This window comes from Alosa sapidissima, chromosome 12, assembly GCF_018492685.1.
Source record: "Alosa sapidissima isolate fAloSap1 chromosome 12, fAloSap1.pri, whole genome shotgun sequence".
NCBI classification, from domain to species: Eukaryota; Metazoa; Chordata; class Actinopteri; order Clupeiformes; family Clupeidae; genus Alosa; species Alosa sapidissima.
Window position 1 is genome coordinate 19,292,843 of NC_055968.1, and position 17,939 is coordinate 19,310,781.

The window sequence follows — 17,939 nt, forward strand, 5'->3', positions numbered from 1 at the left end:
GACAACCACAACAATAAATCTCTTCCTCTTAAGCTGAGTGCAGAGGGGTATGCAACATCACTGAGGCCTGTTTACAAGAAGCTCTCGCTGACTTGCCGTGTTTGTTCCAATGAAACCCCAAGCCTGTCACTACATGCAGGTCCTCTGTCACAACATGGGTCCTTCAGGGGCTTTTTTTTTCTATGGAATGGTCATGGTGCCAGTATATTTGTGACTTTGCTCTGTGGAGACCCACATTTTGTTTATGTTCACCATTCCTTTTACTCTGATGTCCTTGTGAAGTCATCTGCAATGGCTTGAGTCATCCCTTTCCCAGAGTGTCTTTGAAATGTTCGACTTAGTGATCTGGTACAAATGCCAACAATTGGTGCCTTGCCATAACATTCCTCTTGATGTGGGGTAATGATAGGATGAAAGAGACATTAAGGGTGCAGAGGGAGAAGGTGGTGGTGGTGGGGGGGGGGGGGGGGCACATATAGTACTTTGCTTTCCTCTTCTGTTTACAGACTAGTAGACTTACGACACATTAACAGTCTACCAGACAAACTAAAAAAACTAAGGCTGGGAAGGAAGCTGTAAAGTAAAGATCCCATCTCTTCAGGAGGAAATCTAATACCCACAAACTGTCTGCTCAGCCTTGCAGGGTTCCGGGATCTACCATCCTGGGAAGCAGCGCGCGAGAGGCAGGCCACGTCAGGTCAGGCACGGCTGGTCAGACTGATCCTGACAGCCGGAACCTAAGCATCAGGCCCAGAGGGGTCAAATCCATCAGACAACTGATGACCCATGACACAAGGTGGATATGGTCATAAGAGCACTCTTCACAAGTTAAACACTTCCCATCTCTCTCTCTCTCTCTCTCTCATTCACTCACTTCCTGAGCAAAGGAAGATTGTTCATTAAGGTGTATGTCTCCGTTTGACTACATTATACTGGAATATGTAAGTCTCAAGCCCTTTCTCTCATTACAGTAAAGCACATCTCAAATACTTACATGCTTCATTTATTCACCTTTGTGATTAAGGTAGCTGCTGGAAAACCTTTATTCAAGTAAAGTAAGCTCATATATCCTCACATACTCCTAAATAGTAAATTAACAAGCTAGTTAAACTGGCTAAAAATACTTAAATGGTCTGGCACACTGTATATTACAGATACATTGCCACAATTTCAGGCAACTTAATAGAAACATGCACAATGAAAGTAGATGCATGCCATTTTATGTGACAAAATGTTATGCTGCAAACTATTGTCCTTACATAACAAACATTTCTGTGGGTGTCAGAATTGTAAAGGAGCATACCAGGAGATTAGTCTAACTTTAATCTTCCTCTAACAATGGAACAGTGTGCTTAGTGCAGTCATTCAAGTGAGAGTCTTTGGAGGGAGGCTGCGAGCTCATGTTTCAGGCAGTCGCGTTAAGATGGGATCAACTCAGCCCTCCATTTAGTCTTCAGCCTTTGGAAAAACAGGGCAATGAGTGGTCGCTCAACCATGACATCAAGATCGCATACACAGAGCATACACACGGCCATACATAGGGATTATTAAGACAACAATAAAGGCATTTGTAGTGCTGCTTAACCAATGTGGCATGGTGTTCAGCGAAGATCTGATCGCTGCTCCCCCTTGGACTCGGCTCTTCTTGTGCCTCAAGTTGTGCTGGCAGGGACATCTACCATGGCACCAGCAAATTTTCCATCTGTTCTATTTCGATCTGGACCAGTGTCACAGCAGAACACATGGCAACACTAGCACCCCCCTCCCCATTTTCCTTCAGAAGGGGCCTATTAACTAACACCAGCTTGAATCTATTTTCTCTGTCCTCCACTGACACCCTCTGTGATCATGCCATGCACTTTGGAGTGCTGAAGCATTGGTATGATGCAATGAAGGATGCAAATATACTGTATATATGGTCATGCCTTGTGTATGGTTCCATTTGTCATACTCCATTCATACATCAGTTCAGTGTCACAATGCCTGTCAAAGACCAACTATCAACAGAGAGAGAAAGGAGAGTTAGATTATCAAGGAGGAAGAGAGGAAGAGAGGGGTGCTAAGGAAACAGCCTGTTAGAAAGGATGAAGAGTGAAAAAGTGATTCATACAATGAAACAGAATTTAGGGTGATAAGAAGGAATAATTGCATTGCTGTGCATGGAGTTTTTTCTTTTGACCCGTAAAATGACCCACAATTTAACCACATTTAAACCCCTGCAGACATTACAACACCTCAACGATGTAATAAAACGACATGTGCCTAAGGTTAATAATTATGGAATAATTAGGAGTATTTCAAAGTTAAGAGAATTAAGAGGAAGAAATAAGGATCTGTTTCCAAATGAAGGCATTTATCGGCCTCACAGGCAGTGTGAACACATTACAGGGTGCAATTTTGGGGGAAATTAAGATTACTGTGCGTTATACAGCAATTGGTCGTCGAGAGACAAAAGGACGAGAGAGTGAGTGTGTGTGTGTGTGTGTGTGTGTGTGTGTGAGTGAGAGAGAGAGAGAGAGGTCAACTGGACAAATATCCTCCTGATATGGGCCTGTGAACAAAGCTGGTGTTTGTTGTCTCCACAGGCGCATTCCAGCATGCTCAAGGCCGCCGTCATCGTCCCAAGCTCGCTGGACGGCCACAGAACCGAGAGTGGAGTGTTGTCCAACGTCGACATTTGGGGCAATTTAGAGAGGTGGCTCACTATTGGATACACATGTGGAGGCACACTGAAGTGTGTGCAGGGGTCAGAGCCAGGTCAGCAAACAAGGCACTCGCCACTCACTATGAGGATAAGAGAGAGAGTGGGGGGGGGAGGGAGAGGGAGAAGAAGGGATCCCTACAGACTGAGACAAAGCTGAGGGGGATATGACCGTTTGTATGAGAAAAAAAAAGTAAAGATTTCTCCCAGTAAAAAGTATGAAGAAAGAGTCCCGGGAAGGGAAGAGGGAGACAGAGAGAGGGTGTGGGGAAAAGCAAGAGAGAGGGGGAGGTATGGGAAAAGAAGGACACTGAAACGGGGGGGGGGGGGGGTGTGTTCGTGTTTCAGTTTGGAGACTGTAACCCCCATCCAGGATTGCATGCTCACACTCAATTTAGGCAGCTCACCTGATTCCTCATCTTGACATCAGTCAATTAGACTTGTAAAAACACACCTCAAGCCGAATTTACCAGACTCCAGCAGCACACACATGCACATACACGACAATGCTGCATTTTAACACACACTTTTAGTATGGCCTCATAGCCTTTTCCATTTTAAGAAAACTTGCATATAGAGGTCTGCTGTGGTCTCTTACTTTAACACATTAAGTTCATTCAGAACTTTCCCTTTGCACACACACACACACACACACACACACACTCACACACACACCCCTACTCCCCTTTGCCCACCACTGAAAGATTATTTCCCAAACGCTTGGAAACGTTTCCACTGCAAAAACTCGGGAGCTTGTAACAATGGCCTCTGTGTGTTGGCATGTTTCATGAAAGAGGGGGGCTGGCTTTGGTGTTGACACATTCGCTGGGGACCCAGTTTATGTCATGCAGAGGTGTTTAAACACTAGTTGAAATCGGACGTGGCCATACTGTGCTTAGTGATTTTATGTGATGCACTGGGTTTCAGAACCAGATGGTACTATCTGGGTTTCAGAACCAGACGGCAATATCTGGGTTTCGGAACCAGACGGCAATATCTGGGTGCCGGAACCAGACAGCACTATCTGGGTTACAGAACCAGACGGCACAATCTGGGTTACAGAACCAGACGGCACAATCTAGACGGCACAATCTGGGTTACAGAACCAGGCGACACTATCTGGGTTACAGAACCAGATGGCACTATCTGGGTTTTGGAACCAGATGCTATCTGGGCTCATCTATCCTGCTCCGAACTATTTTTTATTTATATGTGACTCCCTCCAATTTTAAAAGCCTGCTAACAGAACAGGGCCCACACACAAAAAGCGTGTTACTTTGATTGCTACTCTGTGAATAAAGCAATCCGCCCTTCAATGTTATTACACCCAAAACAAGCTCCCATTTCACCCTTTGTTGGGAACTTTTTTTGTCCTAAACTGTCCGAAAATAGAAACTGCTTCCTGTGGGTCTCCACCTTACCCCCTCCTCTCCCACATTACCGGCCCCCCTCTGAGGCCGTGCAGCGCTGGGCTTCCTGGAAGCGCTGTGTGTGGGGGTGGAGGAAGGGGCTGGGGGGGGGGGGGGGGGGGGGGGGGGTTGAGCTGATGTCTGCATCAGGATTTGGGCAGAAGAGTAGTGACACTGTAAGAACATTAGATATTACAGTGAACTGTGATCGCACAATACCAATGAGCTACATACCACAGAGGGCAAGGTGTGTCTGTGGGTGTGTGTGTCTGTGTCTGTGTAGTAGGAGGAGCACAAGGGGGACCATTAGATGAAAATAAGGTTTCAAAAAAATGAGAGGAAGAGCCAACAAATGTGTGCTTTTCTAGTTTGACAAACATCTGCAGGTCCTCTGTTTAAACAACAAACCTGCTTTGGTTGTTAGATAAAGCTCTTCCATAAAATCAAAAACCCAGGTGAGTTGAACTTGTGGACACTGGCATCTCTCTCACTCCCTCCCTGCCTCCAGGGCACAATTTTCACCAGCCATGACGCCCACCGTGGGTACGCTGCTGTCTATGTCTGGCTCTCCTTTCCATTACTCATCACCTGGACGCGCGGCCATCCACCCACTCCTCGCACCAGCATGGTAAACCAAAGCCTAAACAGATACGCCCTGGAATAGCTCCACCGCAAGGAACAAAATAGCCATACATCATTTCCTGCCCCCCGACATAGGGAAAATTATGTTAGCTATCATTTTAGCTTTCCATCTATGTCAATGCAACAGGCCAATGCAACTTAGTTATTTACAGGTCCTGAAACATGCTGGTGTGAAATAAAGTACTTGGATCTTTTTTATCTGTGGTGATACATATTTTAAATCTGCCCTCAAGACATGGTCACAGCTCGATAGCATGACAAACTGAAAGGTGTGTGTGTGTGTGTGTGTGTGTGTGTGCACGTGCACATGTGTATGGGGTTGGAGGTAATGAATCTTCTAGTGAGTGAGAGCCGAGCAAGGCAGAATGTGACATGCGGCAGTTCCAAGCTCCAGACAAACCATTCATCACACCAAACAGATGTTTGCTTGGCAGGGGCATCTGCCTTTTTCCACTCGCAGAATCCCCTTCCCAGGCCTGGCCAAGAGCAACCCTGGGGTTCACCTCCCCTGTGCGGCCGGCCAGTGTGCTGTGAGAACTTGCTGGAGCAATAAAAGAGCTCAATGCACTCCCGATCTCACTCTCTCCTTCTCTATTGATGTGAATCTTTCCATCTCGTATGTCATCCATTGGTACGTGGTGATGGTATGTCTTACTAGCCCCGAGATGTGCTTTTAATGTTATTGGCCCCTTAAGGGTTGAGAAGTGTCGTAAATTAAACTCTAACAAAAATGCCGCTTTTGCCTTCTCCAAATTCCTCTTCACAAAATACAGGTTCTTTTAGGGAACAACAACATTCAAGTCCATCTTAGCTGGCTAGACTCTGAGGAAAGATTATGGACTCCTAGGGGTGGCTGTCCGACATGAGGAAGCACATCGGATACACATTACAGCACAGAAGCCCTGCAATGGGGAGATTCCTCTGCTTGTTAAAGGGGTGGGTGCTGCTGGACGCTTTTAAACTGAATGAAATAAATGAATACGTGCCCTTGCATTCCTGCTGTGCTGTTATCCGCTTAGGCCCAATCATCCAGAAAATGTTTGGCAGGGGCCATGCCATGCTGTCTGGCCAAGCATACTCACAAGGGGTGGGGGCAGGGCCAGGGGGTCAGCACACACGCACGCCACTCCAACTGCAGGTGTCTTGCGGTCGGCACACTCAGACACAGACGACAACAAAAGACAGGAGACTCGGAAGCCAGTCAGTCGGCCCTCAGTTGAATAGCCTTGATGCCCTACATTTCCCTTCTAACTTCTAACTACCTGCTAACTTCCTTCGACTTGGGATTCATGTCAAATTCTTGTGGTTTATGGTGAGGTGGGGAGACTGATGCATTAAACACACACACACATTCTCCTCACTTCCACACCGCATGTTGCTTCTGTATGGAGGAAGTGTAACAGTAACATTGGTCACCTAACTTCACCTTACCACACAGATGGGGCATCATCATTCATGACACAGACATCTCTTTGAAGTTGTGCACTGGGGAAAAAGATCCTTGAGCTGAGGATGCAGAGCCAAAGAGATGGAATATCATGAGTAATGGTGGTTACTTCCACACACACACACTCTCTCTCCACACACACACACAAACACACACACACACACATACACAATCACCTTCCAACATTCTTTATCCAAGATTTAATTTGGTGATTTAATTCTAATCCTAAACTGGAAACATGCATCTCTCCCTCCTCCCTCTCTCCCTCCTGGCTGACTAATTATAACAGTATGATGGCACTTTGAACCAAACAGATGCGACAATTTGGGCCAAACTCAATAGTAAAACGACAGACTCTAAGCTTTCACCTCCTGCAACGCCGCCTGTGCCAGTCTATCCAATCCTTCTAGTGATGAACCGCATGCCAAGGCCTCACTGTCTATCCAAGGCCTCTGTGGCCGCGATCCAGCAGTTGGTGTGGGATTCATTATGACTGCGCTTTACAGTGCAGCCAGCTGAGTAACTGCTCTATTGTCTTACGCCTCCACTACAATGAGGTAAACAGATACTGGGCAGTCTGAGCCACATTCCTGGGGGCGACGAAACACCCCCAAATATTTACCAAGCGTTGTGGATGCCGAGAATCGACAGTCTTCAGTTCCTCTGAAATGGAATTTTAAATCTATAAAGCTAATCTTGTGTTCCTTGAGACAATGCCCATAGTAAATGCCCACAAAGTCCTCTTGACATGACTGTTTTATCCCAATGTGAACAAACATTCTATAAGTATTACAAAACTGAACAGATATTAGATCAAGTTCACACACTTACACAAAGTATTATGATCCCATTTTTTACATGGGGCAGTTAATTCACTTCAGTATCCTAGCTATCAACATTATTCCAAGAGGAATTGAAGTGCCTGTTTATGTCCCCTCAACTGCACAGCTCATGTAAATTTCACGTGTTGTATACAGATTCCATCAGTTTAATTTATTCCTAAATCTTCTAACCGGTTGATTAAGACCTAGCTTCTCCGACCGGGTTGAGAATTTCCTGGTTAGCTTTGGTCTTGTACTGCTCTTATCCCCTCCGCCCACCCACACCCACAACCACACACACACACACCCATCCAAACAGCTCCAGGCCTGGCGTCTCTCCCCAGGGCAAGGTGAACCACACTGCCCTGGAAAGCCTCTTTGATCTTGTGGTGGTTTTAGGCCATTGGATCTAAGAGGAGTCGGACTAACAGAGAGGAATGGCCAATGCAACTTGGAGCTCCTCCAGGCATGTTGCTTCTAAAAACCCGGCAATCTAGGTGGCGTCTCTCTCTCTCTCTCTCTCTCTCTCTCTCGCACTCTCCCCCCAACTCCCCCCAATGTTTTTGCTCCTTGCTAAAATGGCATGCAGGCTACAACAGGAAAACAAAATATTGACAGAGATAAAGACTGAGTGAACTCAGGACATGTGTGGGCACATACATACATACATACATATACGCACACACACACACACACACACGTGTGCTGGACGTCAGAACGAAAGTGAACAGTCAAGCCCTGTGGGACCCGCAACCGAAGGCCTGAAGGCTGCATTATGCCAGAGGTGAGTTTGAGGGAAGCGTGTGTAAAAGCGGAATGTTAAATAGGAGTGGAATGCTGTTTATTTTTATAAATGTTCAACTACCAACACATGCCTCATAGGCAGCTCTTTCTAGTTCTATTTTTTATGCGGGGAATAAAAGTGAATGAAGGAATGTGTCTGATCTCCACACCTGACTTAAGGTCAGTAAGGCACCTATCTGAGGCTATTGACCCAGGTGTAAGTGTGGGATATTGAGAGTTGCATGTCGAGAAACTGGAAAGTCCCTTTCTTACACTTATGATTCCCCCATCAAATGAACGATAATTATTTCTAATCTATATAAGCCCTTCAAATCCAGACAAAAATGAGAGAAAAGAAAAGACAGAAAGAATGAAAGAAAGAAAGAAAGTAAGTAAAAAGAAAGTCTAGTGCATGACTGCGATCTGCAGACATGATAAACCCACCCAAACATCTACACCCAATTTAGTAGGAACAGAACACCTTGACCTTGAGATATGAAGGATGATTACTCACACTTCCAGAGAAGAATTCACTTTAAGAGATGTGTCACTCAGGTAATATTTCAACCACAGAACCCCCATCCCCGCAACACACATACAAATTATTTATTTGAATCCACCGATCATATTTCTTAGAGAAAGGATTCAAATATTTTTAAAGATGAAATACAGCTTTGACAGTCATGGGTACATTTAATACTGCTGTGAAAATGATACATGATGGCAGTTGCAATGGGCACACAGAGAGACAGAGAGAGAAAGAGAGACAGAGAGAGAGAGAGAGAGAGAGAGAGAGAGAGAGAGAGAGAGAGAGAGAGAGAGAGAGAGAGAGAAAGCAGGGCAGCATCCTCATGCATCATCCTTAATGTGATGCTTTAACTTGGTAATCCTTATTGAGTCAAGTTACTGTAGGCTAACTGATACAAACATTCTCAATTCTTCCCATGGAGAGAACAATTTGACAGTGGTAAACAGTGGTAAACTGTCTTTCTGCTCTTTTTAGCATTTTGTACTAGACTGCCAGTCTTGATAATTGAAAAAGAAAACTGCAAATTTTTCTGATGCTGAGTGACATTCAAACGAGTTGACAGTCAGATGACGTCAGAAAATGTGCAGTGGTCTCTTACTTTCCAGAGCTGTATACACATAAGTGTCACATGAAGTAGGGGGACATCTAGACATTAGTGGATAAAAACATCTGATAAAGATTGGATGTCGTGAGTGCATCATAATTACCTGATTAGTTAAAACAGAGGACATTACATAACAATTATATCCATTGGACACATTCCAGTTTGAAGTGTTTGCTCACTGAGTACCATCATGGACAGACTAAAAGCAAAACACAAAGCTATCTCTCAAGAGGTTGCCCAAACCTTTGTCTGTTAAGTTCATTACACAGCATCTTTTAATTTAGTCCTTAATATTCGTTTTTGGTTGAGACCAAACATTTGAAAACGGGTATAAGTTCTCTATATAATTATAGAACAACACATTCACAATGCATCACGTGGCTTATAAAATTTAAGATATTGTTTAGAAGCAGCGTCTCGGAAGACTTGTAATTGTAAACCAACTGACAAACCGCAAGCACTACTCCACGGATTATAGTGAGTAGTCTATGTGTAGGGTAGGCTAATGCTAAGGGTAGAATTGTCCCTTTAAGATGAGAAAGGACAGTTTCCATTCAATTAAGAATCAGATAGGCTACCTGAAGAGATTGGCGCGCAAGCGGCTTTGTCTCGTGCTATTATGAATGGAGGGAGTGGCATAGAAATATCACCCAATCCCTGCGGTGTTTCATGACAGCTGTAATCAGCGCGCAGCCTACTTGTCTCATATCTGCCTGACGCGCGGCCATCTCCTAAAGGACCTTTAAAAATACTGACTAGTAGTCTAACTATTAATGTCTGACACTGTCGTGAACTGAATCCTGGGCTTTCACGCAATTCAGACACAACGTTGGGACCGTGTTGTTTGCCACCAATTACAGGAGCTGGTCTATAGTCTACAAAATTAGCAAAACATCTGGTGTCCTGGGAGGTGGCCGACTCCGAACAGAGAAGCCTGCTTTTATGGAACTTTTCTTGAATCATATCTCGCAATTACCTGGCCGACACATGATAGCTAGCCTACCTCTGCGCTATTTTGCACCTCAAACACTTGTAACCTATTGGGTTATGCACAGCTGATTTGGCCAAGAGCCAGTGACCTGGCTGCTGACAAGTCCCATGCTTAACGTAGGCTACTTCTAAAACGTTCATTTACCTTGAGATAAGCCATCTGCAGGTAGTTGTAAGGTATCCGTCTATTGAAGTCCTGGATGACATCCTCGCTGACTTTGTGCATTGACTGCGGTCCCAATTGTTTCTCCATACAGTCGTTCAGACAGGACGCTCTCCGCAGTACCACGTCAAAAAAGTTAAGGTCCGATAATGGGTCAGCTTCGAAACGATGTTCCTTACATTTGAGCCGACATCGCACTTTAGTCTGACGCAGCTCCGAGAAGCTGCTGAGCGCTCCCTCCATATATCGCGCTACATTCGCATAGTCACCGCTGTGGAAAGCGTCAATTGCGTTGTCATATAGCAGATCATAAGGCTCTAATGCGGATGACGACAAGATAATTGAGTGGAAGATTAGTAGTAATGTGCTACTGAAGGAACTGATCATATCCATCTTCAACAGCTTGAGTCTGCGTTACTGCTCTCACGTTTCAGCGGTCGGTCACAATGTGCGATCCCCGTTTCCAGAATGATCCTGAGGCAAACCTGAAACAAGTTGGATAAGTGACCATTAAAAGCAATTTAACAAGTGATCTCAACAAGTTTGTCGTCCGATCACTGGAGTGTTGATGGCAATAATGGGAGCTATTTGTATTTGATGACGATGACCAGAGACACATTTCGGCAGTGACCCCCTCCCCTCTCCTCAAACTCCTCCCCCGTCAGATCCAACGAGGAAATGAATGGCCGTGACAACTTCACGCTTGTAGGTCAGCCCCCAGTCAAACGACAAGAAGAGAAAGCCCACCTATTTACAAGTGTAAAATTACTTCATGTGGGCTGTGCACCTGTTACAGGTAGGTAGGTCACTGTAATTGAAGCGATGATATATTATCTAACCGAATCCAATGTCCTTTCTTGCGCAGCAGCCCATGAGTTAGGCTAGTTACTCCTGTGTTGTAGCCTATGATAAATCCAATGTTTTTGCGAATTATACGAACAAACTAATTACAGTTTCCGGACACGTGTGAATTATTCATGGGAAACCAGGACAGAAAGGAAAATATAATTTGTACCAGAATTAAACTGGTTGAAGTAGAATATGCTATTCACGTGACTACTAATCACAACAAACAGAGCACCATGCACTGGGATGAACCAACTTCTTTATAGCATAGAAGACAGCTCCCTCTACTGGTAGCCTACTATTTACCCCCCCGGCTGTGAAATATATTGATACAATGGCTCTTGCGTTTTACGGAGAGATTCTACTACTAGGTACCACTACTACTACTACTATACTACCACTACTACTACCAATAGGATTGATAACAACAACAACAACAGCAGCAGCAACAACAATAATAATAATAATATAAAGGAGTACAGGAGAACAAAACAAACACTATTAACCCGATCAACTATTTAATCTATCTATGATTGATAAACAGGTAGGACCAGTGATTCGGATTTTTCATCATCATAATTTTCTAAACCATCCCACATAAAATACCCAAATGCCCCAACAGGAGATGCAGCTATAACACAGTATAAACATTACCCATTGACCCCTCTCTACACCAGGGGGGTATTCCAAGTACGTGGTTTAGTGACAAACCTGGGTAAGTTAACTCAGAGTAAGTGGTAAACCTCCTACAACAAGAGCCCTATGGTATTGTTTTGTTAGAGAATGAAGCCATACAGTTCTTCTATTAGAAGGTTTACCACCTATACTCTGAGTACATGCATGTGCGTTAATAAGATCTGTAACTGCCAGTCAGTTTTGTGTTTTTTTGTATTTACAGGTTTTTTTTATACATTTTTTTGTGCCTTTTTTCTTCAGTGACATTACTCTTCCCATTACCCCTGTACAAATGTATAGTGGGAAGTGGGAATTTGGTATGGGTTGCAAGGGGGGATTTTATTAGTGGGACAATTAATTGCAGCCCCGCCACTCATGAGAAGCATGTAGTAAAGTTTCAAATAAAAATTAATTCAGTTTTTAAGAAGGATTTAAGTGCAAAAAAGTTGGTTTTACTCCCTTTGATTATGCGGCCAATGAGGTATGTGTAATGTCATTTAAGTTTCTATATGTGTTTCTTTGTGTCCCTTATGTGCTTCTTTGAATATTGTATATATGCACTTTGTTTTTAATTCTCAAGGCCTATTTCTACTATGTGTGTTAAATAAACAGCCAGTAAAAATAACTTTTCACGTTGTCAGTTAACCTGAGGGAGCTACATGATCATTAGATATTAGTACCAACAAAGAATGAGTAATGGTAATAATGACACTCAATAATTCCATATGGATATTGATTGAAGTCATAGCCATGAACACAGATTCAGTTTATTACAGTGCATGAAATTGCACTGCACTGTTCTTCCTAGGCAACAACAACTTTTTCTTATTACAGTGCATGAAAATGCACTGTACTGTTCTTCCTAGGCAACTTCTTCTTATTATTGTTCCGCTTACCACTTTTTCCGTATGCAATTTCTCTTGAACAGTTTAACTTCATTCAAACTTTGTAACGTAGGTCTTCAAAGGGACCAAGCTGCTATGTCTTTTTAACTTTGAAACTTTTATACTTTTTAAACTATTAAAGAAAAACTTTTTAAAAATCCCCATAGACTTAACATTGCCGATTGTGACATCATAATACGGCCGTTAAGCAATTAGAATCCTATGGCAGGTGTTCAGGCCACCTGGATCAACTGACAGTCTCAGGCTTTAAAGGTGCCATGTGTAATGTCCGCCAAAAAATATTCCAAAATATTCATATTCCACATTTCATAAAAGATGGGGCAGTATACCTCCAGAAAGTGTGTTGGTCTACCCTAGAGTAATAACCAACACACGTGTATTGCAGTTTGGCTGGCAGTTATGTTGCCTGCATACCGCCTCCCATGGCCGAAACTGGTATTATGACACCTGTCGGGCTGTGGCTAGTAATTTAGCATGCTAATTCAGGGTGATATCTCTGCAGCACTATACCTTGTCATTTTTTCAATGACACCATCGCCCTTATTTCTTCTCATTCTTTTGATGCATGTAGCTCATTTTTTGGATATTTTTACCTCAATTCTTACACATGGCACCTTTTAAGCATACAAACTGGCCCTATTAAAGGAGAATTCCGGTGTGATATTGACCTAAAGTGTGTTGAAACATGATACCGAGTGTGAACGTATGTCTCATAGCCCATCTCGGCTTTTCCCCTGCACTCCAAAATCTGGCGCTAGTTAGCCGATGCTACCAACAGCTTTTTCAATGGTGGTGCTTCGGCATCGGGCTAGCCATGCAAATAAATCACTGTTTTACACCATTTACGAGGCTCAATGTATCTCCACACTTCATTGGTAGACTTCCGAGGGCCCTGACATTTAAAACGAGACATTGAGAACTGTGAAAAAGCACTGGTAGTTTACTTACAAGACGATTTAGAATGAACAGTAGAATGAACATAATTCAGTGGAAATGCATGGATTCCAGTTTCTTCCAGTAACAGCAACTGGAATCCATGCATTTCCACGGAATTATTTTTGGAATCTGATCCCTTATCATACCTGTTCATTCTTACTTGTCGCTCGACTTATCGTGACTAAATTCAAGATGGCTGCAAACGCTAAACTTCGTGAAGATAGTGTCTGTATAAATCGTCTTGTAAGTAAACTACCAGTGCTTAGCTAACCTAGCTAATCATTTTTAGCAGTTTTGCTAAAAATGTTAACAATGCTAACCATGCTAACTAGCTACAGTGGGTAGGAGTCATAGTTGATGACAAGTAACAGTTACAATGGCTGAACAGTTAATAAGTTCAGTAGTTTAAAGGGTTAAATTGTTTAACAGTGAAATATTGTAGTGAGGACTTTTATTTTGAAACTGTTTTTGGCAGATGAAGCAGTTGAACAGGATGTGTAGTCTTAATAGGGCCAGTTTGTATGCTTAAAGCCTGAGACTTGCAGTTGATCCAGGTGGCCTGAACACCTGCCATAGGAAAACTGCTAGAAAACATTAGCTAAGTAGCATGGTTAGCATGTTAGCATTGCTAACATAGTTAGCATTTTTAGCAAAACTGCTAGAAAACATTAGCTAAGTACCATGGTTAGCATAGTTAAAAATGTTAGCATAACTGCTAGCAAACATTAGAGCCATTCCAACTTTCAGTTATCGTCAAATATCTACCTATACACAGCCATTAAACTATTTGAATATCAACATTCATTAAACTTCCAGTCTGTCAACAACTTTTAAACTATTTACCTTCAACTTTTAAACGGTCTACTTTTAAACTATCATTAAACGATCTATCTATTAAACTAGCTGTCTATCAACAACTTTTAAACTATCTACATTCAACTTTGAAACAGTCTACTTTTAAACTACCATTAAACTATCTATCTATTAAAATAGTTGTATATCAACAACTTTTAAACTATCTACATTCAACTTTTAAACTTTAAACTATCTACATTCAACTTTTAAACTTTAAAGCTATCTACATTCAACTTTTAAACGGTCTACTTTTAAACTATCAACTTTTATTAAGCTATGCAACCACCATGTCTGTCCTAGCATCACCGCAGTAACCAGCTCTGTATTATCTATTTTAACTATACATGATATTTTACATCACAACTTTTGCATTGCATGCACTGGTAATTCCTTGGGAATTGTGTTTCTAGTTACAAAGTTCATGTTTCTGTTGTTTCAGGAGATCAGACATGAGTTGGGTGGGTGGTCACCGGAAAAGTTACCACAGTACTTGCTCAGTTTAGACTTGTCTCATTGCAGTCTCCACAGCAGTCCCACACAGTGTTTGCTATGACAGCTGTCTACTTAGGCAGGACCTATATGGCATTCATCTTTCGGGGGCCTACTGGTTAGCACTTCGGACTTGTAACCGGAGGGTTGCCGGTTCGAAGCCCGACCAGTACGAACGGCTGAAGTGCCCTTGAGCAAGGCACCTAACCCCTCACTGCTCCCTGAGCGCCGCTGTTGTAGCAGGCAGCTGACTGCGCCGGGATTAGTGTGTGCTTCACCTCACTGTGTGTTCACTGTGTGCTGAGTTTGTTTCACTAATTCACCGATTGGGATAAATGCAGAGACCGAATTTCCCTCACGGGATCAAAAGAGTATATATACTTACTTATACTATACTATACACTTTTCTCGATATCTTGGTGAGATATGTCATTGAAGATACAAGGTAAACAAGCTCTCATTGTGATATCTCATGCTGATTCTATGGAGGCCCTCGGCGTACAAGATACACAAAGCATAGATCGTATCAAGTTCTCCCTATGAAGAAATTTAGTTGCACTAACTGACTTAATTAAAAAAATCTTGGTGTTTCTTAACAAAACCTTTGCTTACACCAACAATCTTGTCTACTTTTCACTGCCACAAGGTAGGGTTCTCTCTCTCTCTCTCTCACACACACACACACACACACACACACACACACACACTTGCACAGACATTGCCATTAGCAAAGAAATACCACTTCATAAAACCAACAACACTAGTCATACCCTTAACACAGGTTTCACCTCCCTTGATCACCTGGATAGGTAGCTATGATAATTTTTATCACTCTGACATTCATATTTTAAAAAATGTGTAAAATATGTGTAAAAAAATGTGTAATAATATGTACATTGTAATTCTATATTCATGTTTTTTTGTTATTTAACAGAATTTGTAAATCTGTTAAGACAATACAACACTTCCCGTTATGAGATGTCAGTTCCCAATAAAAAAGCTAATCACAAAATAAATATTTTGTGAGATGTAACCTTCATGAGACACATTTGTTGTTATGAACTAATCCTACGAAACAATCAATTTGTGTACACCTCCAGGGACACATTTGTCAGTTCATAGGGGGAAGAATGCAATTGTATTCGAAGGAATACGGGTGAGGAAGTGACGGTACACCAGTTCTATGTCCCCCTCAAAAACTGAAGCGAGGGTGGAGATAAGACAGGTAGTGAACCACATTTTTTTGGCCACTTGTGAAAATACATCCTGGCCGGAAAAGGCAAAAATGGCTGCAGGTTGCATATCACAGATCAAATTGAAAGAAACAAATGTTTTATCAAATGTGTTATACAGTATGCATATGGATGTATTCAATCCACTTTTAATCTCAACACCGGTTAACAAATGTTTAATTCTTCACATTTAATTCTTGAGATGAAATGATAATACTCTAATTAGAACATTTAAGCAGCATTTTTTGCTACCCAGGGGATATCAAGTGTGTCATGTCATGTGCAAACATGATCCCCTGATTGACTATACCAGATAAGATTTTTACCAGCATTACCAACTTTTCATAAAGACCTTGACTAGCTAAGTTTCAATAATGTATCATGTTTAATATTAATATTTATGATTATAATAAGATATTGAGCCATATGCTGATGATGTAAAATGCATAGTCCCACTCCGAAGCCTATGGTTTAAGTGCATTTAAGGTGTGTCTAGTCCACTTTTCCTAGTTTGATGGCAGCATAATTACTCAGAAGCCAGGTGCATGGTTCAAAAGGATTGTTATTACAGTATGTTTCTTAATGAATCATCGGTGTCATAGGTGTGTTTTGGAGGTAACATTGTTAAAACAGGTTGTGTGTGTGTGTGTGTTTGTGTGTGTGTATGAAACAATAAGAGTACACACACATCTGTACTCGCCTAGTAATTGAAGTCGTAGGCAACAACAAAACAAAGTCTTACAATAGGTTTTTTACTTTTGCCAGTGGTTACAATTGAAAACATAACCTGAAAAAAGCAATATAGCCTAAAAAAGCATCACTTCATAATTTTCAGTGGAACCAAAATTTGCAATTTGTGAACATGTGGCTCATCACACCTTGTTCACAAGGTTCATTTGCTATTAAGACAACTTGTGTGCCTGGCGAGATAATGATAACTGCATTGGCCACAAACTAGCAAAGATGTCACACCTGCATGGTGCCACAATGCACTGGGAATAAGACAGGATCCATTATGCTTAAGAAATATTATGTTTGTTTCTTTTTTAATATATTTTTGTTATTATTGATACACGAAAGTGAAGAATGACAGGAAGCAAGTGAAGTAAGAGACGGGGTGGGATTGGCAATGACCCTGGCCGGACTCAAACCCAAGGGCACCCAGAATGGAATCACCTTGTCACTTCCTTGGCTCCGGTCCCACTTCTACTGACTGGGTTATCACCCGGACATGGAGCCCTCTCAACGTCAGCAGCAACTTCCCAAGCACTTGGGAGACATTAGCCTATCTAGAATATCTCGGTCATTGGGGACAATTGACCAGTCAGGTGGGGCTGAGGCTATGTATTGTGCAGGGAGGTTGTGCATGTGAGTGTGTGAGAAGTCATTTTTTCCATAGTGCATTTTGAAAATGAGAATGGTTGATGTGTAATTCTGTGTCCAAATGTACAATGTAGTTTGCGTTTTCCTTCTTGTATTAATGTTTATCTGTAATTCTGTAATCATTTAAAGTCTGTCTGAAATGCATTTGCCTGTTTATTTCTGTGTGCATTAGCATTTTTCTCCACTTTTACCAATTGTGTTATGTAGATTAGTTTGATTAGTTTTCCCTTATGTGTGTTCCATTCAGTGTCAGTATTTTTATGCATCATCAAGATATGGCAGACAGTCTAAGATGGAAACCTACATTTGGGGCAGCCGTGGCCTACTGGTTAGCGCTTCGGACTTGTAACCGGAGGGTTGCCGGTTCGAACCCTGACCAGTAGGCATGGCTGAAGTGCCCTTGAGCAAGGCACCTAACCCCTCACTGCTCCCCGAGCGCCGCTGTTGTTGCAGGCAGCTCACTGCGCCGGGGATTAGTGTGTGCTTCACCTCACTGTGTGTTCACTATGTGCTGAGTGTGTTTCGCTAA

The 17,939-nt window shown here is 42.4% G+C and overlaps 1 protein-coding gene and 1 long non-coding RNA gene across 2 annotated transcripts in view; both read right to left on the minus strand.

Annotated features, from left to right (window-relative positions):
- p3h2 (prolyl 3-hydroxylase 2) overlaps window positions 1-10,732 on the minus strand; it is a 57,292-nt gene extending 46,560 nt beyond the window's left edge. Inside the window, exon 1 of the mRNA XM_042057085.1 lies at window positions 10,072-10,732. Within this exon, the coding sequence (XP_041913019.1) occupies window positions 10,072-10,482 (411 nt within the window). The 5' untranslated portion in view covers window positions 10,483-10,732. The remainder of the gene's footprint in view (window positions 1-10,071) is intronic.
- Window positions 1,303-1,831, minus strand: LOC121677929. The gene is made up of 2 exons (XR_006021109.1): window positions 1,586-1,831; window positions 1,303-1,458 (listed from the first exon to the last, which is right to left on the minus strand). It is a non-coding gene; the product is annotated as an uncharacterized LOC121677929 (long non-coding RNA).
- Window positions 10,733-17,939: the final 7,207 nt, after the last annotated feature.